Raw genomic sequence first — 19,566 nt, 5'->3', positions numbered from 1 at the left:
TACTTCCTGGTTCACAATTACGTGGATTACATACGGATTGATTTCGTGCTGACCATCACGACAAAAATGTGAAATTCGTGTTTATGTACATGAATCAGTACATTCAATTTTGTAACTATTTCAAGAGCTGCTGTGCGACTGGGCAGCTACAGCAGTACTTCTTAAAATCAGGTGTGGAAAGCGTGAGGGGTCTTGAAGATGGTCAGTTAAACTGTTATGGCAAAAAAAAAACTTAGCCACACTTACCCATGGTGACATCTAGTCATGCAGATAGTTTTGGTTTTATTTGCCTAGGTTTAAGATCCCTGGGCAGAGGTCTCTTGTCTGAGTCCAGGTTTAAAAAAAAATAATAACTGTCAGTGCCCCCAGGCTTTTGAGCAAATTGCCAGAAAAAATAAGCCTGGCTGAATCATAATTTTATTGGAGAGTGTATCCTAAATTAATTAAGTTTGTGTACTTGATTTTTCATGAGCTATGTTTTTATTTCTTTTATGTTATTTTACTGAAATTTGTATTCTGGTCGCATTTAAAGCTGCAATAATGTTTTTTATGTTTTTCACTTGGAGACAAAACTCCATTACGAATATTTGACACATTATGACCTTGTAAACGTTCTAACGTTTTGGCAATCTAATGCCTGTTGACATTTGCAGCAGACACTGAGCAGCATTCAATTGGAGCCATGCTTCTGGTGACCTAATGAATGCTGTTCACTCTAATATTGGCTCTGTCGTGGTCTCCTGAAGAAAATATCTGGCCCTCCAGCTGTTAAATGTTTCACTGTGTTCACCCACTCTTTGCTAACTTCATCTATCTGACGTTTAGTGCGGGGCAGGTTTAGTCATTTAAAAACACTGGTATGTGCAGCTTTGATGTCTTTATATGTTTTTCCATTGGCTTTTATCACCTCCGCCAGGAGATTATGTATTCGGTCATGTGTGGGTGCATCTCTGTGTCTGTCTGTCTGTCTGTCCACAGCTAATCTCCCATACTACTGGACCTATCAGCCTAATATTTTGTGTGTTAATTTTTGTTACTGTATGCTCAAGAACCTCTTGTGGTTGCAGTGATTCACACTTTTTGAAAACATATTTTATTGTCTGTTTTATAGGCCTACCATCACTGACTGCTGACATCAACAACTGCTTCAGTTTGGACTCTTGTTTCCGCTACGGATTACAAATTATTCCTCTCTTGATTTGCACGCCTAGGTAAGACAATTGCATGTATGTATGTATGTATGTATGTATGTATGTATGTATGCAGTAACTATCGCTTAGCAAATGAGGTTTTTTTGATGATGATGAAATTATGTATTTTTATTTTGGTAGGAGCTAATTAGCTGTTAGCAGCCGGTGGGCAACAGAGTCCTGCGGTGCGTTTGGCTAACAGAGCTAACAGCTAACAGGGCTAATGGTGCGTTCAAATGGGGTCGTGTTTACTGTGTTCATGAGAAGAGTCAATATGAACGCCCCCCCTCTTGTCGTATTCACAACTTCGTTAGTGGAAAGTTTCGGAAAGCTCAGAGTTCACGAGTTGTGACGTGTTTGTCGTTGTCAGAAATGGCAGAGGCCTTGGAAGTAAATTTCTCCGTACATAATAAGTGAATATATTGTAATTTTAGTCGTATATAGTTTTTCTTCGTAATTTTATAATAGGTCTGAGGAAAATGTTGATATTCCCAACGGCCTCATCTTTTCCCTCTGTCACTATGTCTTTGCATTTACTGCATTATGTTACCAACTTGATTCAAATCAGAGCGTATCTGTTGCGTGAGAAGTGCGATTGAAAAAATGCGCTTGTGGTCTAGAAGGGGGGCAATTGCACTTTCCTAATTATATTTGGCATTTAATTTTTTGCCTTGTGTATAGCACTAAAACACACTCTAAGATTGTTATGATGAAATATTGTAATTTGTGGGATTCCAGGGAGGCAGCATGCAAAATAGGTTTCATTTAAAAAATGACTCCAATTTGAAGTGTAGACTATCATAGATCTAAACTTAGGTTTGCTTTTAACGCCATTACGTTGTGTATAAAATAAAATATACATTTAAGGGATCACTGGGAAGAACCCTTACCAAAGGGAGGTTCAGTGTGGTATTGAGAGTCTGTGATGAGTCATTGCTTTACACTGTATTTTTCAGTATGAGTGAGCCTGAGACCTGTGTTCATTTCATTTCCCAGTTTATTGTATTCCTTCCCTCCGAACCACCTCTGTCACCCTGGACTCTCTGTATGCAGCACCTGGGTTGAGGCATGTTGCTCATCTCTTAAACCCATTTAACAGCTCGTTACCCATCCGTCTCTTTCTCCCCTCTTCTCCTCTGTTCCAGGCACTCATCGCTTCTTGGTCAGGTTCCATTTTTGCTAATGCGGTGGAAATGAGCCGTGGGCATTGCAAAGCAAAGTGGAGCAGATTTCGTGGCAGCATTTTACCACCGCACACCATGAAAACACAAACAGGGCCAGGCGTAACAAGGTTCAACAAAACGCAATGGCAATGAAAACACGGGAGGACCCAATGACACAGAAAGCTCAGAGGTTTGTACACATGTAATTCAATTGGACAGCAGTTAAAAGGCATGAAATATGTAGTGTTACACTGCACATAATGCTTAATTAACCACATTACAATTAAACATTACTTTAAACCTTCATTGTAAAATGTACCAAGAACATCCAACTTTATTTTTTACTTAAAGGTACAGTGTGTAGGACCACACGACTAGATGAGTATGACACGAGTATATAGGCCTATGCTTTCCCACGATGTACAATGTTTTGTCAGTTAGTATGAACTACAGTCAGAATTGGGGGACAATACGCCTATCTCCCGTTTTGATTCTATCGCGATACTTGGGTGCCTATTCGATACGTATCGCGATTAGACATTATGATTTATTGCTATTTTTTTGTTGTTGTTTGTTGTCTTTTTTAATGTAACATAATGGGGAAAAAGTTAAATCATACACTTCTAGGGACTTAACTTTGGAAAATCTCTAAATTAATGCAGTAAAAATGCTTGACCTTCGGCAGATGTCGTTAAGTCAAATATATCAGTCTTTGTCAGGAATTATTTATGTATTTTTTTCAAGCAACCCAAAAATCTAAGAATAAAGACATTTGTCTCACAAATTAGTGGTATTTTCTTTTTAATTTATAAGGGACATGTAACGTGATCGATTTTAAAATCATAAAAAAAAAAAAAAATCACAATGCACTGGTCAATCGATTTTTTCCCCCCACCCCTAGTCAGAATGAACGCAATTTGAGAATAACACCCACCTTGAAAAATACGAAGAATTTCCCTTAAATCATTGCATAATTACATATCTTATAAACAATTACTTAATGATAACGATCTTCAAAAATGTAATTTTTTATAAGGCTAAAATATATACATAACAAAAATGTAATGTAATAAAAACAGAATTCTAACTACATAGTATAAAATCAAATGTTGTAAACAGAAACTGCCACAGTCACACAAGATGAGAAAAATCTAATTTCAAAGGTCAGACGGTGGAGTCCAGAGTCTGCTGAGGATCGCAGGAGTTCATCATGAGGAAGAGGCGTTTGGAAAGTTCCGGCCCGACGCGCCGAGTCGTGGAGGTGACGCCCTCTCCTCTGCGGATCAGAAGGTCAGACAGCAGGGAGATCCTCTCGCGGTCGGTCTTGCACCGATTGTAAGCCTGCAGGAAGATGGGTAAATATGTCATATTAACAAAAAGGAAAAAAAAGTTACAATATTCTAATACCGTTTTTTTGTGACTGTAAATGTTTCGACCTAGATGTGTTGCCTTGATATTTAAACCTCCATAAAAGAGTCATTCCCTTAGTGTTGTCTATTAGATTCATTTGTAGTAAGTGAAAGGCAGCACTTGCATAGAAGCTGCTTTTTAAAATGCAGTTGTGATGCTTTTTACACAGGGGAAAGCAGTAATTAAGAATATATAATGTGGGCTGTCAATTGATTAAAATATTTTATCGCATGATTGTCCATTGTTAATCGCAAATGAATCTCACATTTTTTTATCTGTTCAAAATGTACCTTAAAGGGAGATTTGTCATGTATTTAATACTCTTATCAACATGGGAGTGCTTTATGCAAATGTATGTATATATTTGCATACCCATAGAACCCATTTTCAATCACATATCTTGAGGTCAGAGGTCAAGGGACCCCTTTGAAAATGGCCATGGCAGTTTTTCCTCACCAACATTTAGCGTAACTTTGGAGCGTTATTTAACCTCCTTCGCGACAAGCTAGTATGACATGGTTGGTACCAATGGATTCCTTAAGTTTTATAGTTTCATATGATGCCAGTATCTTCACTCTAGCTTCAAACAAATTTGCGCCAACGTGTTATTATCATGTTAAATTTGACAGAACTACTCATAATGTATGCTGTGGTAAAAATGGAAAGACAGTAAATTTGGCTGCTATGAGTAGAGTAGTGTAGTTAATGTAGCCAGCAGTGAGTGTACCTTCCTGAGCAGCTGTGGGGAGGGATAAGCTGCCAGGATGGCTGAGGCCATGTCTGGACTGACTCTGTTGAACTGTTGGATCTGTCTCTTCCACACCTGCAGCAGTCCCTTCCCAGCTTTATCCACCCGCTGCCCCCCCGCCCACTCGCTCTCCAGGTAGAACGAGAAGCCCGTCTTCTCCCTCTCTCGCCTGGAAACACACAGAGGAACATGGGAAATGATTGTTTGATCTGAGAGAGAGAGAAGAAGAAGAAGAAAAAAAAAACAAGAGCTCGACCGAGTCGTTAAGAGGAAGAACTGAGATCGCTCACTTGAAAGGGGCTTCTGCAACCGCTTTGGTTGTCATGGCGATGTGATCTGAGAAGTCTTTCCAGGTTGGTAAAATGCGGACAGAGACGCCGGTGTGAAGCTGGAGATGCACCACTGCCTGATGGGATATTTGAAGAAGCAGAAAAATGTAAACATTATGATACAATAATCCCATAAATTAATATTTACCCCTGAAAAAAATCCCCTTTAATCTAAATCAAGATATGGTAGACAGTAGATTTGAGAAGGCAAACACTTAAAAAAAACTTATTTTCAAAAGTCCTTATTTAACAAATTAAGTAGATTTTAAGGGGTACATGACACCAATTATCAAGTGTTGGGATTTTCAGGTTAATTAATGGTACATTTAAGGTGTTCTTCAGTATTTAGATATTTAACAGGTTTAAAGGTTTTTCTGCAGGGTTTTTAAGGGTTAAAGTTTCCTTAAAACATGCAAACAGTACCCCTTAACTTATACCACCTTCAATTAAGATGCAAATTAAAGGGTTCACCTCAAATATGGGGATAGATTAATGAATAAATTAATGGATTATATTAAGATTTTTGTTTATTAGGCCCCTTATAAATTAAAAGTTAGCTTTCATTTTTGGGGAAATTTGAAGGGATTTTGTTATGCCTTATAAAGCCCTCAAACCATGCAGACAATCCATAAAAATAAATTATAATAAAAAATAAAATATTTAAAAACGTAATTATTGTTATTGTAGCTATTATTGTTATTATTATTAATTATTATTAATTATTAATAATGCCCTAAAATCCAGTTTTAAAAATCCATCATTAGAGATTGATCAATTAATGGGATGAGTTTCATAGTTAATAATTTACCAACCTACCTCCTCTACTTCAATCCGTGACACCTCAGGTCGCACCTCCTCTCCACCATTCTTCCTCCTCTTCTTCACTTTCCCTCCCCCTCGCTCCTCCCCAGCGACAGCCTCTCGAAACCGCTTCTGGCTTTGTGACTTCTGGGATCTGAGGACAAAAAGTTAAGTGTTTCTAGTCAGGGCTTCTTTGTCCGGTGCCACTCCCTTTTGACCCATTTCCACCTCTTCACACATATTTCTCTTCCAGCGGAGAGACTCTGCTGACAGTGATAGCTGTCACGCAGCATCAGCAGATGTGTTTAGGTTAGCTTACAAGGTATCTGAGTGACATTCCTTGTTGTTTTTTAATATTTTATTGAGTGCTATACCGCTACACTGTTGTACACATTCACACTGTCTCCTCTGCCCTCTCCATCCAATCAATCAGTCTTCTGCTGTCAGACTGAGCAGCTGAACTGCAGCAGCTGAGTGATATCATTGTAAGATGTCACCTCCAGCTCTGGGAAGTTATGATGGGCATGTTTCATTATTTTCTACGGAAGCCCTGAAAGGCAAGTGAGATTTTTTTTTTTTGTTTATGGTAATCCATTTTCTAAGTCTGATCTAAATTATTTTCTCTCCTGTGTTTATGAATTAAGAACAGGTGAGAAAAAGGTTTTGCCAGGATCATTTTTTTTTTTTTTGGAAGTTATTTTTGGGCTGATTTTTCCAAGTTACTTTTTTGCCTCGGTGTGAAAACAGGTGAAAAACATTTTTTCATGTTGATTTTTCTTTTTTTCTTTGAAACAGGTGGGAAAAAAACTCAGAAAATAAGTGAAACATTTTTTTTTTTATCTGACTTTTCTAAGCTACTGTTTTTAAGCATTCAGGTTTTCTTCCAGGTGAGTTTTAATTTCTCCATGCACTCAAGTAACACAGGGTACGTATAGACCGTTTCAACGGTATTGCATTGCTAGGCTACAGCTTGGGTCTATGTTTACTTCCTGTCAGTTTATGTCATTCACATACACTGCAACAGGAAATAAACTCGGACACATTTGGAATTTATAAGTTTGAAAATGGTCTATATTATCTCTTAGCAGGTTATGTAACTAACTAAATAATAATAAATTAAAAAAAATTCTCGCTTGCCTTTCAGGGCTTCCGTAATTTTCAGACATTTTATAGACTAAAAAAAGTCATTGAAACTGATGGCGTCCTTCCCTACTTGAAGTATTTCTCCAGGTTGATGACCGCCAGGCTGAGGATCTTAGCGGGGTGACGCCTCTGCTGCTCCTGCACCCAGGACGTTAGAGTGGGACCGCAGCCAGACCTGCCATGGTTCTCTTCCTGCATTAGATACACCCACATACACACCGTCCTGCTGCTGTAAGTAACCAATATGACACCGAACGCGGATTAATCCGCAACTGAAAATAGTCCCAAACAAATGCACAGTTTCCTCCTGTTTGAGTAACGTTTGTTAAAAACTACAGTCCACAGCCTTTTTTTTTTATAAAACTATAAATTTGTAAGGTGTTTTTAAAGATCTACATCTTAAGTAGGAACCAATGGGCTAGGGTCTGAGTGTCACAAACAGGGTAGGGAAGTATTGCCGCTTTTGTACTTTTCATTGGATTAGTTGTCACTGACTACGTTTGCATGCACAAAATATTATGGTTTTTGCCCTTATTCCGAAAAAGACAATATTCCTACTAAGCTGTTAACATGGCTGATGAAAATGAACATTCCACTAATATTCCCGTTGACATGCAGCCGTGCATACTCCCTCCCTCTTTCATTCCTTCAACCACCTTCTTGAAAAGGTCAGTGTTGGGATATTTGCACATATCCAAAACCCTGTTGATAATCATAATGTTTAAAAGTAGGTGGTGTTTCTCCTTATTTCCTTTTGGGGCGTGTATCTCTGCGAACTGTCAGCTAGTTGGTTTGTGTTCAAAGCACAGAGCTGGCCGTAAACAGGCAAGAGGCCGTGTGTCGCAAACTGCCGTAAAAACCCAAATTCAGAAGCACATGTCCAAAGAACAACCATAAAACCTGAATAATATCGGAATATCCCACATGTCTTCATCGGAAAATGCTCCATTCAGAATAAGACCTGATTCATAATATCCAAACAGAATATTCTCTTTACATGACCCGTATCAGATTCACAATATTGTCATATTCGGAGTAATTGTGGACACTAATTCCGTGCATTCGGAATATATATGTTTAAATTGGGGTTTTTTTTACCGGAGTTTGCGACACACAGCCAGCTCTGTGCGTTGTACACAAACCAGTCTGTTCTTGTGCGTAGCCGTGAAAAGAATAGCTTGAAGAACACACTTTTGCAACAGAACGGTGACAACAAGGGTACACCACGGGAGTACAACACGACTGCAGTTGGACTGCATATGCTTTTAGTGCATGTGAGCGTGCCCCACCGGCTAGCTCACGGCCCCCGCTCTGCACTGCCGACCAATGGCGCCATTGCAGAAGCGTAGCTCACCCCCCGGGTTAACACCGTTAGCTCTATCAGCCATTGTTTTCACTGTTAGCTGCAAGCTGCCGGCTCAGCTGTCACATATTTGGAGCAGTGCGGAGGCAACAAAAATTGCTCCCAATCTTGCATTTAGAACCTTTAATCGGAGGCTGCATGTAAATGGGAATATGAGAGGAATGTTCAGTTTCATCAGCCATGTAAAACAGCTTGGTAGGAATATTGTCTTTTTCGGAACAAGGGCAAAAAAACTGAATATTTTGTGCATGTTGTCAATTATTTGTCTTTTTTACGTACTGTAAAGAGCACCCAGTACTGCCATGTGAGAGACACTATACATCACTGCCCACCAAGACTATTTTTATATATACAGTATATACACACACACAAGCTTTATTCTGACTGCAATACAGGCTCTAAACTAGGTTAACATTTTTCACTGGCCTTCTGAGCGAAACACACTCAGTAACTGTAATTAATGTGGATATGTAATATGTTGTTGTTTAAAGATGATATATGATGTATATTATGGCCATTTGTTTATAGCTATTTAATATAGCTAATGCGTGATGATGCTGAAGCTGTTTCTTACTTTATGAGGAAACAAATACCTTCTGCTTAGCTATGTTTATTCATACACTCACAATTATTGTAGTTAATTAATAACTTCTACTTATTACTCTGTGACTATATTCCGATGTAATTTTCTGTCGTGTTACATTTAATGTTCCTCCCTCTTTGTGCTGCTCTTACCTCATGGTTCTATCCTGCTGTTGCTGGTTGTTATTAGATAAACAGCAGATAAACTGTGACAAGCGGCCGCTGCCTCCACTAACCTGAATGTAGCCGTGGATCAGAGTGATGAAGTCGTCAACTGTCATCTGCATCACAACGTGGGCCTCTGGTACACACACTCCATCGTCTGGCTGGAGACACGCAGCGGACAGACCAGCACTCCATCACTTCATTACACAATATACGGTAACTGCTTCTCATTCTCAACCACGGTCTCATTTGTCACACAAGTACATATTCATGCTCCACCTTGAATAGAACACAGCAGTGGGAAAATAATGATGTGTGTGTGTGTGTTTGTGTTATCACCTGTGCACAGGGAGCCCTCCTCATCCAGCTGACACTGCGTGGGAGGGGTTGTTTCTCGACGGCGCAGCTACAACCCAGAGCCTGCACCGCCACCAGCAGAGTCCCGCCTCCCTCCAGCTGTAAGAGAGCTGCAGACACAAAATCACGTCCACAACAAACCCTAAGACGCAGCGTAAATAATGCCTGTAAAGCACAAGACAAGTAAGCACGTGGGGCTTTATTTGTAGCATAAAATATAGGGCTGCGACGATACTTATCTCCTGATTCGATACTATCACGATACTTTGGTGCCGATTCGATATGTATTGCGATTCAATATTACGATTTATTGCGAATTTGTTAACTTTTTTAATATTAGACCATGGGGAAAAGTTGAATCATACACTTCTAGGGACTTTTACTTTGGAAAATATCTAAATTGATACAGTAAAAAATTAGGGGTGGCAAAAAAAAAATCGATTCACCTATGTATTACGATTTTTTTCTACGGAGGTAGAAGGAAGTTACCGCTTTAATTGTTGTAGTCAGAGTAACATGACGTCATATCCGTTCCTTATCCTTCAACCAAAACAAACCGCAGCCAGCCGTAGGGAGCCAAAGCGACAAAGCAGAAAATGGCAGAGGGTCCACGTGGATACGACCTGCACCCTCACATGTTAAATCCAAAGTGGTAAACACTACATATCCAGTACCACAAATTAGTGGCATTTTATTTTTAATTTATAAGAAAAAATGTATGTTTTATACTTCTGGTGAATATAATCCAATCAATCTTTTTTCCATATATGTATTTTATATATACAGTTCCCTTTGTTAACACCTTATTTTGAAAACCAGATATTGTCAGACGTGTATACTTCCTCTAACTTCTCCAAGGTGGTCTCTAGCTCTCCCGTCAGCTCTGTTCTCTTTATACATCCATGCTCATCTGAGGGTGCAGGTCGTATCCACGCCGACCCTCCGCCGTTTCGGCTCGCTGCGTCCGACTGCGGTTTGTTTTGCCTTTGACGGATACAATCTACAGACACCCAAAGGGAACGACTGGCTTCAGAATGATGTTGTAGTATTGTTTGAGTGTTATTTCTCTCTATACCTGGATCCACAGCCACCACCATGTGCTTGATACATTCCTCCGGCCTCAAGGCCTTGGAAGCCTCTGCCAGAGCTTTCCTCTCTGCTTTCTGTCTCTCTTGCTCCTGCCTGAGCACCTCCTTGTCCTTCTGCTGTCCCTCTCTGGCCTGCCTCCTCTTCAGAGCGTCCTCCCTGGAGCTCTGGATCTCATCCGCCGTCCGCTTGGCAGGTTTTGTCTTGGCAGAAGAGGCCGTCACCTCATCTGGGCCATCTAGGCTCACTGTTCTCACCTGCCGGGAGCTGAGCTCTGACTCCAAAAACCCATTCTGGCAGGAGAGCTGCGCGCCGGCCAGATTGGACGGCGAAGGGTACTCAGCATCTTTCCCATTAGTGACAACGGAGGAGGCGCTAATCACATTGTCTTGTCTCTGTTTGAGTCTCAGTGCCAGAGGGACATAAGGTGCATCGTCATCAGATTCGCTGCTGATCATCATTACATCAGGCGCTTCCGCACATGCGCCCGAATTGACCTTCGCTGTGGAGAACACGGCATCAGAGTTTGGTTTCTCTGTGCGGCTCTTGGAGACTTGGCTGAGGAAGTCAAACACAGGCAACTCTTCGTCGAGGTCACTGGTGGAGTCACTGTAGCTGCCCATGTTCGTTAACGTCCAAGCAAAAGTTACTGTGTATGAGATATGAGACGAGTTGTTATAGGATCATCAAGGACCGGGCTATTCTGGGCCCCAGAAGTGCGTTTTCCTTCTGTTAAAGCTGCAGTAGGCAGAATATTTTTGGCATCATTGGGCAAAAATCCCATAATAACCTTTCAGCATATTGTAATTCAAATGTTCTGAGAGAAAACTAGACTTCTGCACCTCCTCATGGTTCTGTTTTCAGGCTTTAAAAAATCTCCCGTGACGGTAGGCAGCTGTCAATCACTCGCAAACTCCAATCAAACTAGGTGGCGTTGATCAAATATGAATCAATATTCTGTTACTGTAATGCCTATTTCTCACCTCAAATGTTTTCAGAAACATCTTGTAGTGTACTGTTTAGCTGTAAAAGGAGAAAGTTTACTTTGGCTGGTGGGCGGTGCTTGGTATTTCCTCAACTGATTTCAACGTGGCTGCCGGGTCATAAACTTTCTCATTTTACAGCTAAACAGTACACTACAAGATGTTTCTGAAAACATTTGAGGAGAGAAATATGCATTACATTAACAGAATATTGATTCATATTTGATCAGCGCTGCCTAGTTTGACCGTTTGATCGTAGATTGCAAGTGATTGACAGCTGCTCAGAGACGGCAAGGCTCCAGCTCGGCTCTGATTGGTTGTTTTCCTCCGGTCTGTGAAATCTTGCAGATGCCATTAGGAGCACCGGAGGACACAGAGGCACATGATTTTTTTTTCAGATTACCGAGACCTACTGTCAGGATATAGTTATAAAAATAACTCTTTTTTTTTTAATCATATTTGTTCCAATATGCCTCCTTCAGCTTCAACAGACACCCCCACCAAACTTCATTCAGAAATCTATTAAATTTGGTTTTCTTAAAGTGATATATTATCTGCCAGCTCAAAACCTAAAATACACAATAAGTATAAGTATTCTACTAAATTCGGCGTACAGATAACTCACCAAAGCAGAACTTATTTCAGTAATATTGTGTTTTTTATAGCTTGTATCTAGCGTTAAAGTAGCTACAGAGAGACGTAGCAGACGCCAGGTTTAGCTGGATGCTTTGCATACTCACTTTCTGCGCCGTCTTGCATGCAGACGTGGGTTCATTAAGAAGTGGGACACTAAGGTAAGGACTTGCTACTTTTAAACTAACTAGCTCTGGCATGTTTATTAAGTTGAGTCTTTTCTTTTTGCATGAGAGCTCTGAAATTTGATTTCCCGGGTTGCAAGGCAATGTTGCATAGTGATGGGAATTCAGGCTCTTTTTAGTGATCCAGATCATTTGGCTCAGCTCACCAAGAAGAGCCGGCTCTTTCGGCTCCCAAACAGCTCTTCATTTTACCACTTCTGCCTTTTATAATTCAGCCAGATTTAGCGCTGTTTTGACCTACGATTAGTATGTGTGCACATATATCACCCAAATTATTCAATATAATTATACTAAACCTTTTAATTTCCAGGATATCATAACTTTACATGCTGCTTCGTTTCCGACTGTCACTCATCTTGTCTGCTATTCGTGCACCGCACTCCTCTCTCTTTCTCTCCTCCTCTTCCTCCTGCTCTGTACCTGTAGACCGTCAGCGCGCCGTGCACCCCCTCGCCCCTCCCTGCTTGATGGTATGATCCTTGTCTGTCATCACCTGATTGGTCGCACAGACATCATTAACACAACATTCAGTCACAGTCAGTTCATGGAGTGCCGGTGGCGCGGAGAAGATCATCCTATCATTCTGCCTTGAATTCAATAAAGAAAAATAAGAAATAAAAAAACGGCTCTCAGACGGGAGCCGGCTCTTATCGTTCACTTAAAAGAGCCAGCTCTTAAAGCCGACTCGTTCGTGACCGATACATCACTAATGTTGCATTCAAGTGTGGTATGGAACCACCGTAAACTTTCGTTTCATACAGCCAGTCTTTTAAGTAACATACTGTATTTGTTTTATAAAAACCTAAAAGTAATGTTAGCCATTAACAGCTATCAAGTGTATTTGTGTACTGCAACATGGCATTTTGTAAGTCACAATCTCAGAGTAGTTTTTTAGGTGAATATATAATTTATAATGCTACAAACACTGCAGGCCTTTAAGATTTGTAGTATTTTCTTAATTAAGCTGACGTGAGCGTTACTTTTGATGGCATTTAGCTACAACTTGGGATCTAATGGTGTAAACAGTGTTTTCGGTGTGCTCTATGCTGTCATGGATGTAATAATAAGAATTGGACACGGACTAGCGCATCTTTCTTGGGGGAACATGAATGCAGCAAAAGTATCCGGATGTGACGCAAATACGCAAACGACGTGAGTGTGACATCACTGAAGATGGCAGCGCTGGCGTCCTTGATGCTCAGGACCAGAGCAGGTATCAAAGATCTTTAAATTTATGTTTTGTACGTTCTTCGCACATTGTGAAATTACTCGTGCGAACATGGGAAATATGTTTATGTATCCTCAGCAGCTCGGTGCTTTCTGTAAACATTTTAAAACGTTTTAAATGTGGTACATGCTAAATAAGTGAGCTAGCTTTTCAATGTGTAAACTAGCACCTAATGTCATAGACACCAGATACCAGTGTAAACACAACACATATTCATTTTGTGCTTCCCAAATTATCTTTATATGCCAGTGTTTTTTTTTTGTGTTTTTTTTTTTTTTAGTAAAGAAAATTAATTTACAATCATTAAGGCATTGTAATCTAAACTCAATACTTCTAACATACAAGGAACAATTGGATAGGGAAGACAACTTAAATTATAAAAAAATAATATAGTAAAATTAAAAGGGGGTAGAAAATAATTAAAGGAACAAAAAACAAATGCATGAATAAATAATAATAAGACTGCACTCTTCCATAGTAGGTCTAGGGGTCATCATCATATATGTTCAGTTCTTCATCAGCTCTGAGGAGACACTTTGCATGTTGTCCTTTCATTAGTCTTAAAGCACTGAGATGATTGTCCACAAGGTCTCTTTTGAAAACGCAAAATAGGGGTTTCATTTTCCTCCATTTGGATGCATGCATAGATACCAGTGTAAACACAACAAACATTCATTTTGTGCTTCCCAAATTATCTTTTTTTGTAATATTATTATGCTTATCAGCGGACGACTTTAGATATTTGTAGATGTGACACTAACTTAAGTTGGTACTTTATCTAAATGTCTTTATGGGATATATGGAAACTGGTGGCTGTGTGTGACTTCCCATGAATTCCTTTGTGCTGCTGGTTTACAGGTCTGTTGGTACCTGGCCAGACCTCCCCTCTACTGGACTCTGTGAGGTTTGCATCTAAGAAGGCTGGTGGCAGCAGTAAGAACGTCGGAGGAAAGAGCCCTGGTCGGAGATATGGCTTCAAGAAACAGGATGGTAAGAGAATATACTATCTTAAACCGCTTAACCATCAGTGCTGTAACCATTCAGTCTCAGGTTAATCTCAAAGTGACAGCCTGGTATTGCTCAGATGAATAGTAGATTTTTCAAACTCCAGTAGTTGTTGATATCTCAGTACCTCCCTTGGTGTCAAAAAAGGAAGCTAACACAGTGTAGAGAGGAGCTGATGCACAGCATGAGGTCAAATTAGACACACACTATTAAAGGAGAAGCCTGGAAATGTTCTATATATTTCTTATTGTGAATAACTCCAATGAAAATCCCAAACCAACAATTAATGTACATTACTTTGCCAGTTTATTAAGCTTACCTAGCCTATAGGCTGTATAAAGTATGGACATAGTTTCTATGATGTCACCCATAAGTTTCTGAAGAGCAAAAATTAAGCTCAAAGTGGGCGTCTCCGGCCGTCGCCATCTTGGCAGTGATGATTCCAGCTAATCTAATACTAATACAACTAAAGAACAGCTGGGCCGACCTAACACTATGGTAAGCTGTTTTGTTCACACTATCCGACTTTCAAAGTGGTCAGATTGCTGTACCGTTCACACTACACAATTTGCTGTCTTGTAATTGGGAGTCTTTTAGTCGTTGTGGTTTTCACACTACATGACTGACCAGCGACAGGAGGTCACACACTACAAGATCTTTCATCAGGAGGAATCCCTGATGAGTTCTCCGAACTACGTTTTGTCATGAAAAAACACGTGAGAAATACACAATAAGTGAAGTGATACCATAGGTGATCTAACCTCTCTTTTCATTTGGTCACAAGGTAATTTTGTCCATGCGGGTAACATCCTTGCAACCCAGAGGCTGATGAGGTATCACCCAGGAGCACATGTAAGTTCCACTTTCTCTATCAAAGAATGCTGATCTGATGGAAATGTACACGTTGTCATTGCGCATCTCCTCCACTGTCCCGTAGGTGGGGATGGGAACCAACAAGACGCTCTTCGCTCTGGAGGACGGCTACATCACGTTCACCAAGGAGGTCTACGTCCCGGCGCCACGCAGCCTCGAGGCCACCCGGGTCATCACCAAACTGCCAAAAGGAGCCGTGCTCTACAAAACCTTCATCAGCGTCCTGCCAATCAAACAGGAGGGCAAGTTTAAGCTGGTGGACATGGTCTAAAACGGACCGGACTGGACTTGGGACGGCATTGTTTCCCAGGTATTCTTGCGGTGGCCCGGGATCGAGACGGATTTGTTTCAAACAACACTTTCCGGTGATCTAAGTGAACAGCAGAACGTCGGTGGGAATGTGAAGACTCTCGGCCTCCTCTTTGGCTTTCTGTCTCCACGTTCCATAATTATGTGACACACTCTACTGCGCCTATTAGACACAGGTTAAACTACACAGAAAAATCCCCTCTGTGTATTTACAGAAAACATAACTTACCACCTTAATGAGCTGAGGTGCCATTGCCGTAATACTGAACATGTACTGTATTAAAGTTTTATATGTTAAAGTCTTTACATTTAATGACTTGGGTTTTGTGTCAAGGCCAGAGTATTAACATGGATTATATTAGTATTCGCTTAAATCTAGTGTGTAGGATCTGGCAATATCTAGTGGTGAGGTTGCAGATTTTCAACCAACTGAAACTTCTCCTGTGTGCCAAGCGTGTAGGAGAACTACAGTGGCCAACGTGAAAACGCAAATAGTCCTATACATCAGACCGGCACATACGAGTACTTCGCAAAAAGTCAAGGTCGCTCCCTCTTTTTGGGGGGATAGAAAACCGAAGATCCCATAGACTTCAATGCAATGTTTGGATTGTAATTTGGACAAATTTGTATGCATTCATCTCTTGTTAAACAAACGTTTGTTTTATACAAATGTCTAATAATTATTGAGCGTTCGCGATACCTAATGAAGGTTGATCGCCACCATGTCCCTTCAGTCTTCCCCCGTCCAACACAGTGGCCGGATATTGCTAATCTAGAAATCTCTACATATTTGATTGAATCCCGTTAGGCTAAGTGTTTTTCTGTTAAAGGGACTATTTGTAACTTTCAGAATTGCTTGTTAACAGCGACACCTGTGGCCGTGAAATCAACGAAAGTCAGCGTCGAGCTTGCGCTTGCTCGCTCTAAATAGACATGAACGAGCATCGCTCAAAACAGTGAGGCGACACGTCAGCTAAAACCACAATATCACTCTATATTTCAGCTGCTTGGCAGTAATGTTAGCTGACCAGACGAAGGTCTCTCCATGAACATGATTTAGATCTGATTCTAGTGTTAGCTTTTCCTGCCTCAGTGCAGGCTGAGGTAGTGAGGCTCTGCAGTGTGTCTCCCTGCTCTCTCTGCCCGCAGCCGGAGCGAGCAGGGAGACACCGGCACCAGGTCGGTAACGAGACGATAACGTGTCTCTCTGAAGAGCTCCGTCACTTCACAAGACACGGGAAACCTCTGTTGGTCTGGAGGAGTTGCAGCAGTTATTTCTGCACAAACGTCCACTGTACATTCACTAGATATTCTCAGAGCTACTAACTCTTCTGCAGTGTGGAGTGAGCGCGCGTTCATGTCTAGAGGTGGAGCGAGCTGAGCGAGAACGCGCGCGCTGTCTGGGTGAATGAATGCAGGCAGCGGAGGAGAGGCAGCAGCCACACACGAACGCGCATATGCGAAAGCGCACATGCGAGAGAGCATGTGTCCCGACCCAGTACATTTATACGCTTAAAAAGTTACAAACAGTCCCTTTAATAACCAACTGTTTGATCTACAGGCTGAGATTTAGTTGGAGACGACAGTCTGATGCCGCTATAACGTTAATGTGTGACTGTATTACTGCAGCAGCCTCACACTCAAGCCAACGTTAGCTAGCCATGCTAGTCACTGTCACCAGCATCATTTAGCCATTTAGCACACTAACAGTGAATATTAACATATCATATGTGCCTCAAATCTCAGTGTTAAAAGCCTCAGTTAACCCGCTAAACAACAGCTTTTCATCATTTTCTCCCCTGTGACAGCGAGTTTCTTTCCCCCCAAAAGGGAGCGCAGCCTCAGAGATGACGCCATGCTGGTCTGGTCTATAGCTTGGAGCCATAAAGCCCCTTTTATTGTATATTTTTTAGGACAGGCTCATTCTAAGGTAACGAAAACGCAACAATTCTTTTTTTCAGTTGATTATACACTAAAGAAAACATACAGATCCCCCGAAATGCTGCACACTGGGATAGTTTGGGTGTTTTGAAGGTGTGTTGTTTGAGGTACTTATCCATAGTAGATGTATTACTTACTGTAGATGACGGTCGGCATCAAAGCAGCATATTTGCCCACTCCCATGTTGATAAGAGTATTAAATACTTGACAAATCTCCCTTTTAGGTGCATATTTAAGGGATAAAATATGTGATTAATTTGCGATTAATCACTATGAACAATCACGCGATTAATTGCAATTAAATCGATTGACAGCCCGAATTCACAAATGTTTAATGTTACAGAGAAGTAATTCAGATTTGAAACCAATTTTATAATATGGACAAGAAATTGTTGGAAAAGATGCAATACCAAAACTGACCACGAGATGTCGTAAAAGCACTGCTACATGACTTTATGTGCTCCTCAGTATTAGGCTCCACATTGACATTGCAGGTCCATTTCTTCATATATTGAGAAAGTGATCTAAAGAATGATACCTCATTAGGATTAGGATTACCCAGTCACTTGGGTAAAAGAAACCCTTTGATGATTACCAGCAGTCTCCCTTAATCAGGCTACAGTACGAGTTTATCAGCCGGAGCAGTTGTATTCCAGAGGATTGTGGTATGCAGGGGGAGTGTGAGTAACGCGTGGTACACTCAATGGGAGTTGGAATGCTGTCATGAAGCAGAATGAATGATGGATGTGAGGAGCTTGTAGACAATGTGGCATTCTATTTCTTAGATGGTGGAGGGTAAATCACCGCCCGACTGAATAATATACCAAGGATAAACAGAAATATTTCCATAAATCACACGTGTAAGCAATTTGATTCTTTGATATCTGCTACACCGTTCATGTTTTTCCTGTTTAAAAAAGAACAAATGCGTCATTAAGTTACTGAATAGCCACTGGTGATTGCGCGAGATCCGCATTCTTGGTTCTCAGTATCAGGACAGGTTGTCCTCAGGGGATGTGCAGTGTAGTTCTCCCAGATGCTTCCTGGTTGTGGTCGGTTTTTCTGTGGTTAGTGTTTGATCTGGGTTAAAGAGTAACCGTGCTGTCGTACTTTACCTCTGAAACTCAGAGTAACAGTCATTGGTGATGAGTGCAGGTCGAACATAGTTACTGTTTAAGCACTGCTTGTTCTTGCCAAAGATAACTCGATGAGAGTGAAACCTTTTGAGTTTTTTTTTTACTTCAGACACTCTTTTTACTTTCGCTGTCTGGAAATGTGAGTCGAAACTCAGTGTGAAAGAAGTTTGCTTTTAAACTGAATGTTTCAACAGGAGTGCAATGATCACATGGTAACACTGAGTTTTTAGTTTTTATTGATGGAAATATCGGTCCGTCCATTTGTCAGTCGGTTGGTCCACCACTAAAACAACTGTTCATATGATATCTTACGAAAAGTTATTCGTCATTCTTTGTGCGTATTCCTACGAATGTCCAGCAACACGTGACGAATGTCAAATTCGGCTCATTACGTGCATACAGTCTTTTAAAAATAAACTTAGGTCTTCACAGGAAACTACTTAGTTAGGTTCAGGCAACAAAACTACTTAGTTAGGTTTAGGCAACAAAACTACTTAGTTAGATTTAGGCAACAAAACTACTTAGTTAGGTTTAGGCAACAAAACTACCTAGTTAGGTTTAGGCAACAAAACTATTTAGTTAGGTTTAGGCAACAAACTACTTAGTTAGGTTTAGGCAACAAAACTACCTAGTTAGGTTTAGGCAACAAAACTATTTAGTTAGGTTTAGGCAACAAAACTACTTAGTTAGGTTTAGGCAACAAAACTACTTAGTTTGGTTTAGGCAACAAAACTAGTTAGTTTGATTTAGGCAACAAAACTAGTTAGGTTTAGGCAACAAAACTAATAAGTTAGGTTTAGGCAACAAAACTATTTAGTTTGGTTTAGGCAACAAAACTACTTAGTTAGGTTTAGGCAACAAAACTACTTAGTTTGGTTTAGGCAACAAAACTAGTTAGGTTTAGGCAACAAAACTAATAAGTTAGGTTTAGGCAAC

At 40.6% G+C, this 19,566-nt stretch overlaps 2 protein-coding genes across 3 annotated transcripts; one reads left to right on the top strand and one right to left on the bottom strand.

Moving 5' to 3' along the window:
- Positions 1-3,137: 3,137 nt before the first annotated feature.
- On the bottom strand, positions 3,138-12,578 carry eme1 (essential meiotic structure-specific endonuclease 1). Of its 2 annotated transcripts, none has more exons than XM_037753901.1 (9): positions 12,435-12,578; positions 10,327-10,986; positions 9,234-9,361; positions 8,966-9,055; positions 6,855-6,976; positions 5,657-5,795; positions 4,802-4,917; positions 4,491-4,680; positions 3,138-3,694 (listed from the first exon to the last, which is right to left on the bottom strand). In XM_037753901.1, the coding sequence occupies exons 1-9, from the start codon at positions 12,454-12,456 to the stop codon at positions 3,518-3,520; spliced, it is 1,644 nt and encodes a 547-aa protein (XP_037609829.1). In that variant the 5' UTR covers positions 12,457-12,578; the 3' UTR covers positions 3,138-3,517. The 2 variants fall into 2 exon arrangements, with proteins under 2 accessions (XP_037609829.1, XP_037609830.1); XM_037753902.1 differs by lacking the exon at positions 12,435-12,578 and adding an exon at positions 12,061-12,281.
- A 254-nt stretch (positions 12,579-12,832) lies between these two features.
- Positions 12,833-15,859, top strand: mrpl27 (mitochondrial ribosomal protein L27). Its single transcript, XM_037756118.1, has 4 exons — positions 12,833-13,351; positions 14,225-14,356; positions 15,156-15,223; positions 15,309-15,859. The coding sequence occupies exons 1-4, from the start codon at positions 13,312-13,314 to the stop codon at positions 15,513-15,515; spliced, it is 447 nt and encodes a 148-aa protein (XP_037612046.1). The 5' UTR covers positions 12,833-13,311; the 3' UTR covers positions 15,516-15,859.
- Positions 15,860-19,566: the final 3,707 nt, after the last annotated feature.

This window comes from Sebastes umbrosus, chromosome 20, assembly GCF_015220745.1.
Source record: "Sebastes umbrosus isolate fSebUmb1 chromosome 20, fSebUmb1.pri, whole genome shotgun sequence".
In the NCBI taxonomy this organism is placed as follows: domain Eukaryota; kingdom Metazoa; phylum Chordata; class Actinopteri; order Perciformes; family Sebastidae; genus Sebastes; species Sebastes umbrosus.
Note: the sequence above shows the minus strand (reverse complement) of the source record. Positions and strands in the feature narration are given on the sequence as shown.

What these genes read in the sequence shown, in the direction of transcription:
- eme1 (XM_037753901.1), bottom strand. Translation starts at nt 12,456, where the DNA reads ATGATATCCTGGAAATTAAAAG. An exon ending in GGTGGTGGCTGTGGATCCAG is followed by an intron (nt 9,362 to 10,326) that starts GTATAGAGAGAA and finishes TTGTGTCTGCAG; the next exon opens with CTCTCTTACAGCTGGAGGGA. An exon ending in AACCTGGAGAAATACTTCAA is followed by an intron (nt 5,796 to 6,854) that starts GTAGGGAAGGAC and finishes TTTTGTCCTCAG; the next exon opens with ATCCCAGAAGTCACAAAGCC.
- mrpl27 (XM_037756118.1), top strand. Translation starts at nt 13,312, where the DNA reads ATGGCAGCGCTGGCGTCCTTGATGCTCAGGACCAGAGCAG. An exon ending in GATGCTCAGGACCAGAGCAG is followed by an intron (nt 13,352 to 14,224) that starts GTATCAAAGATC and finishes GCTGGTTTACAG; the next exon opens with GTCTGTTGGTACCTGGCCAG. An exon ending in TGGCTTCAAGAAACAGGATG is followed by an intron (nt 14,357 to 15,155) that starts GTAAGAGAATAT and finishes TTTGGTCACAAG; the next exon opens with GTAATTTTGTCCATGCGGGT.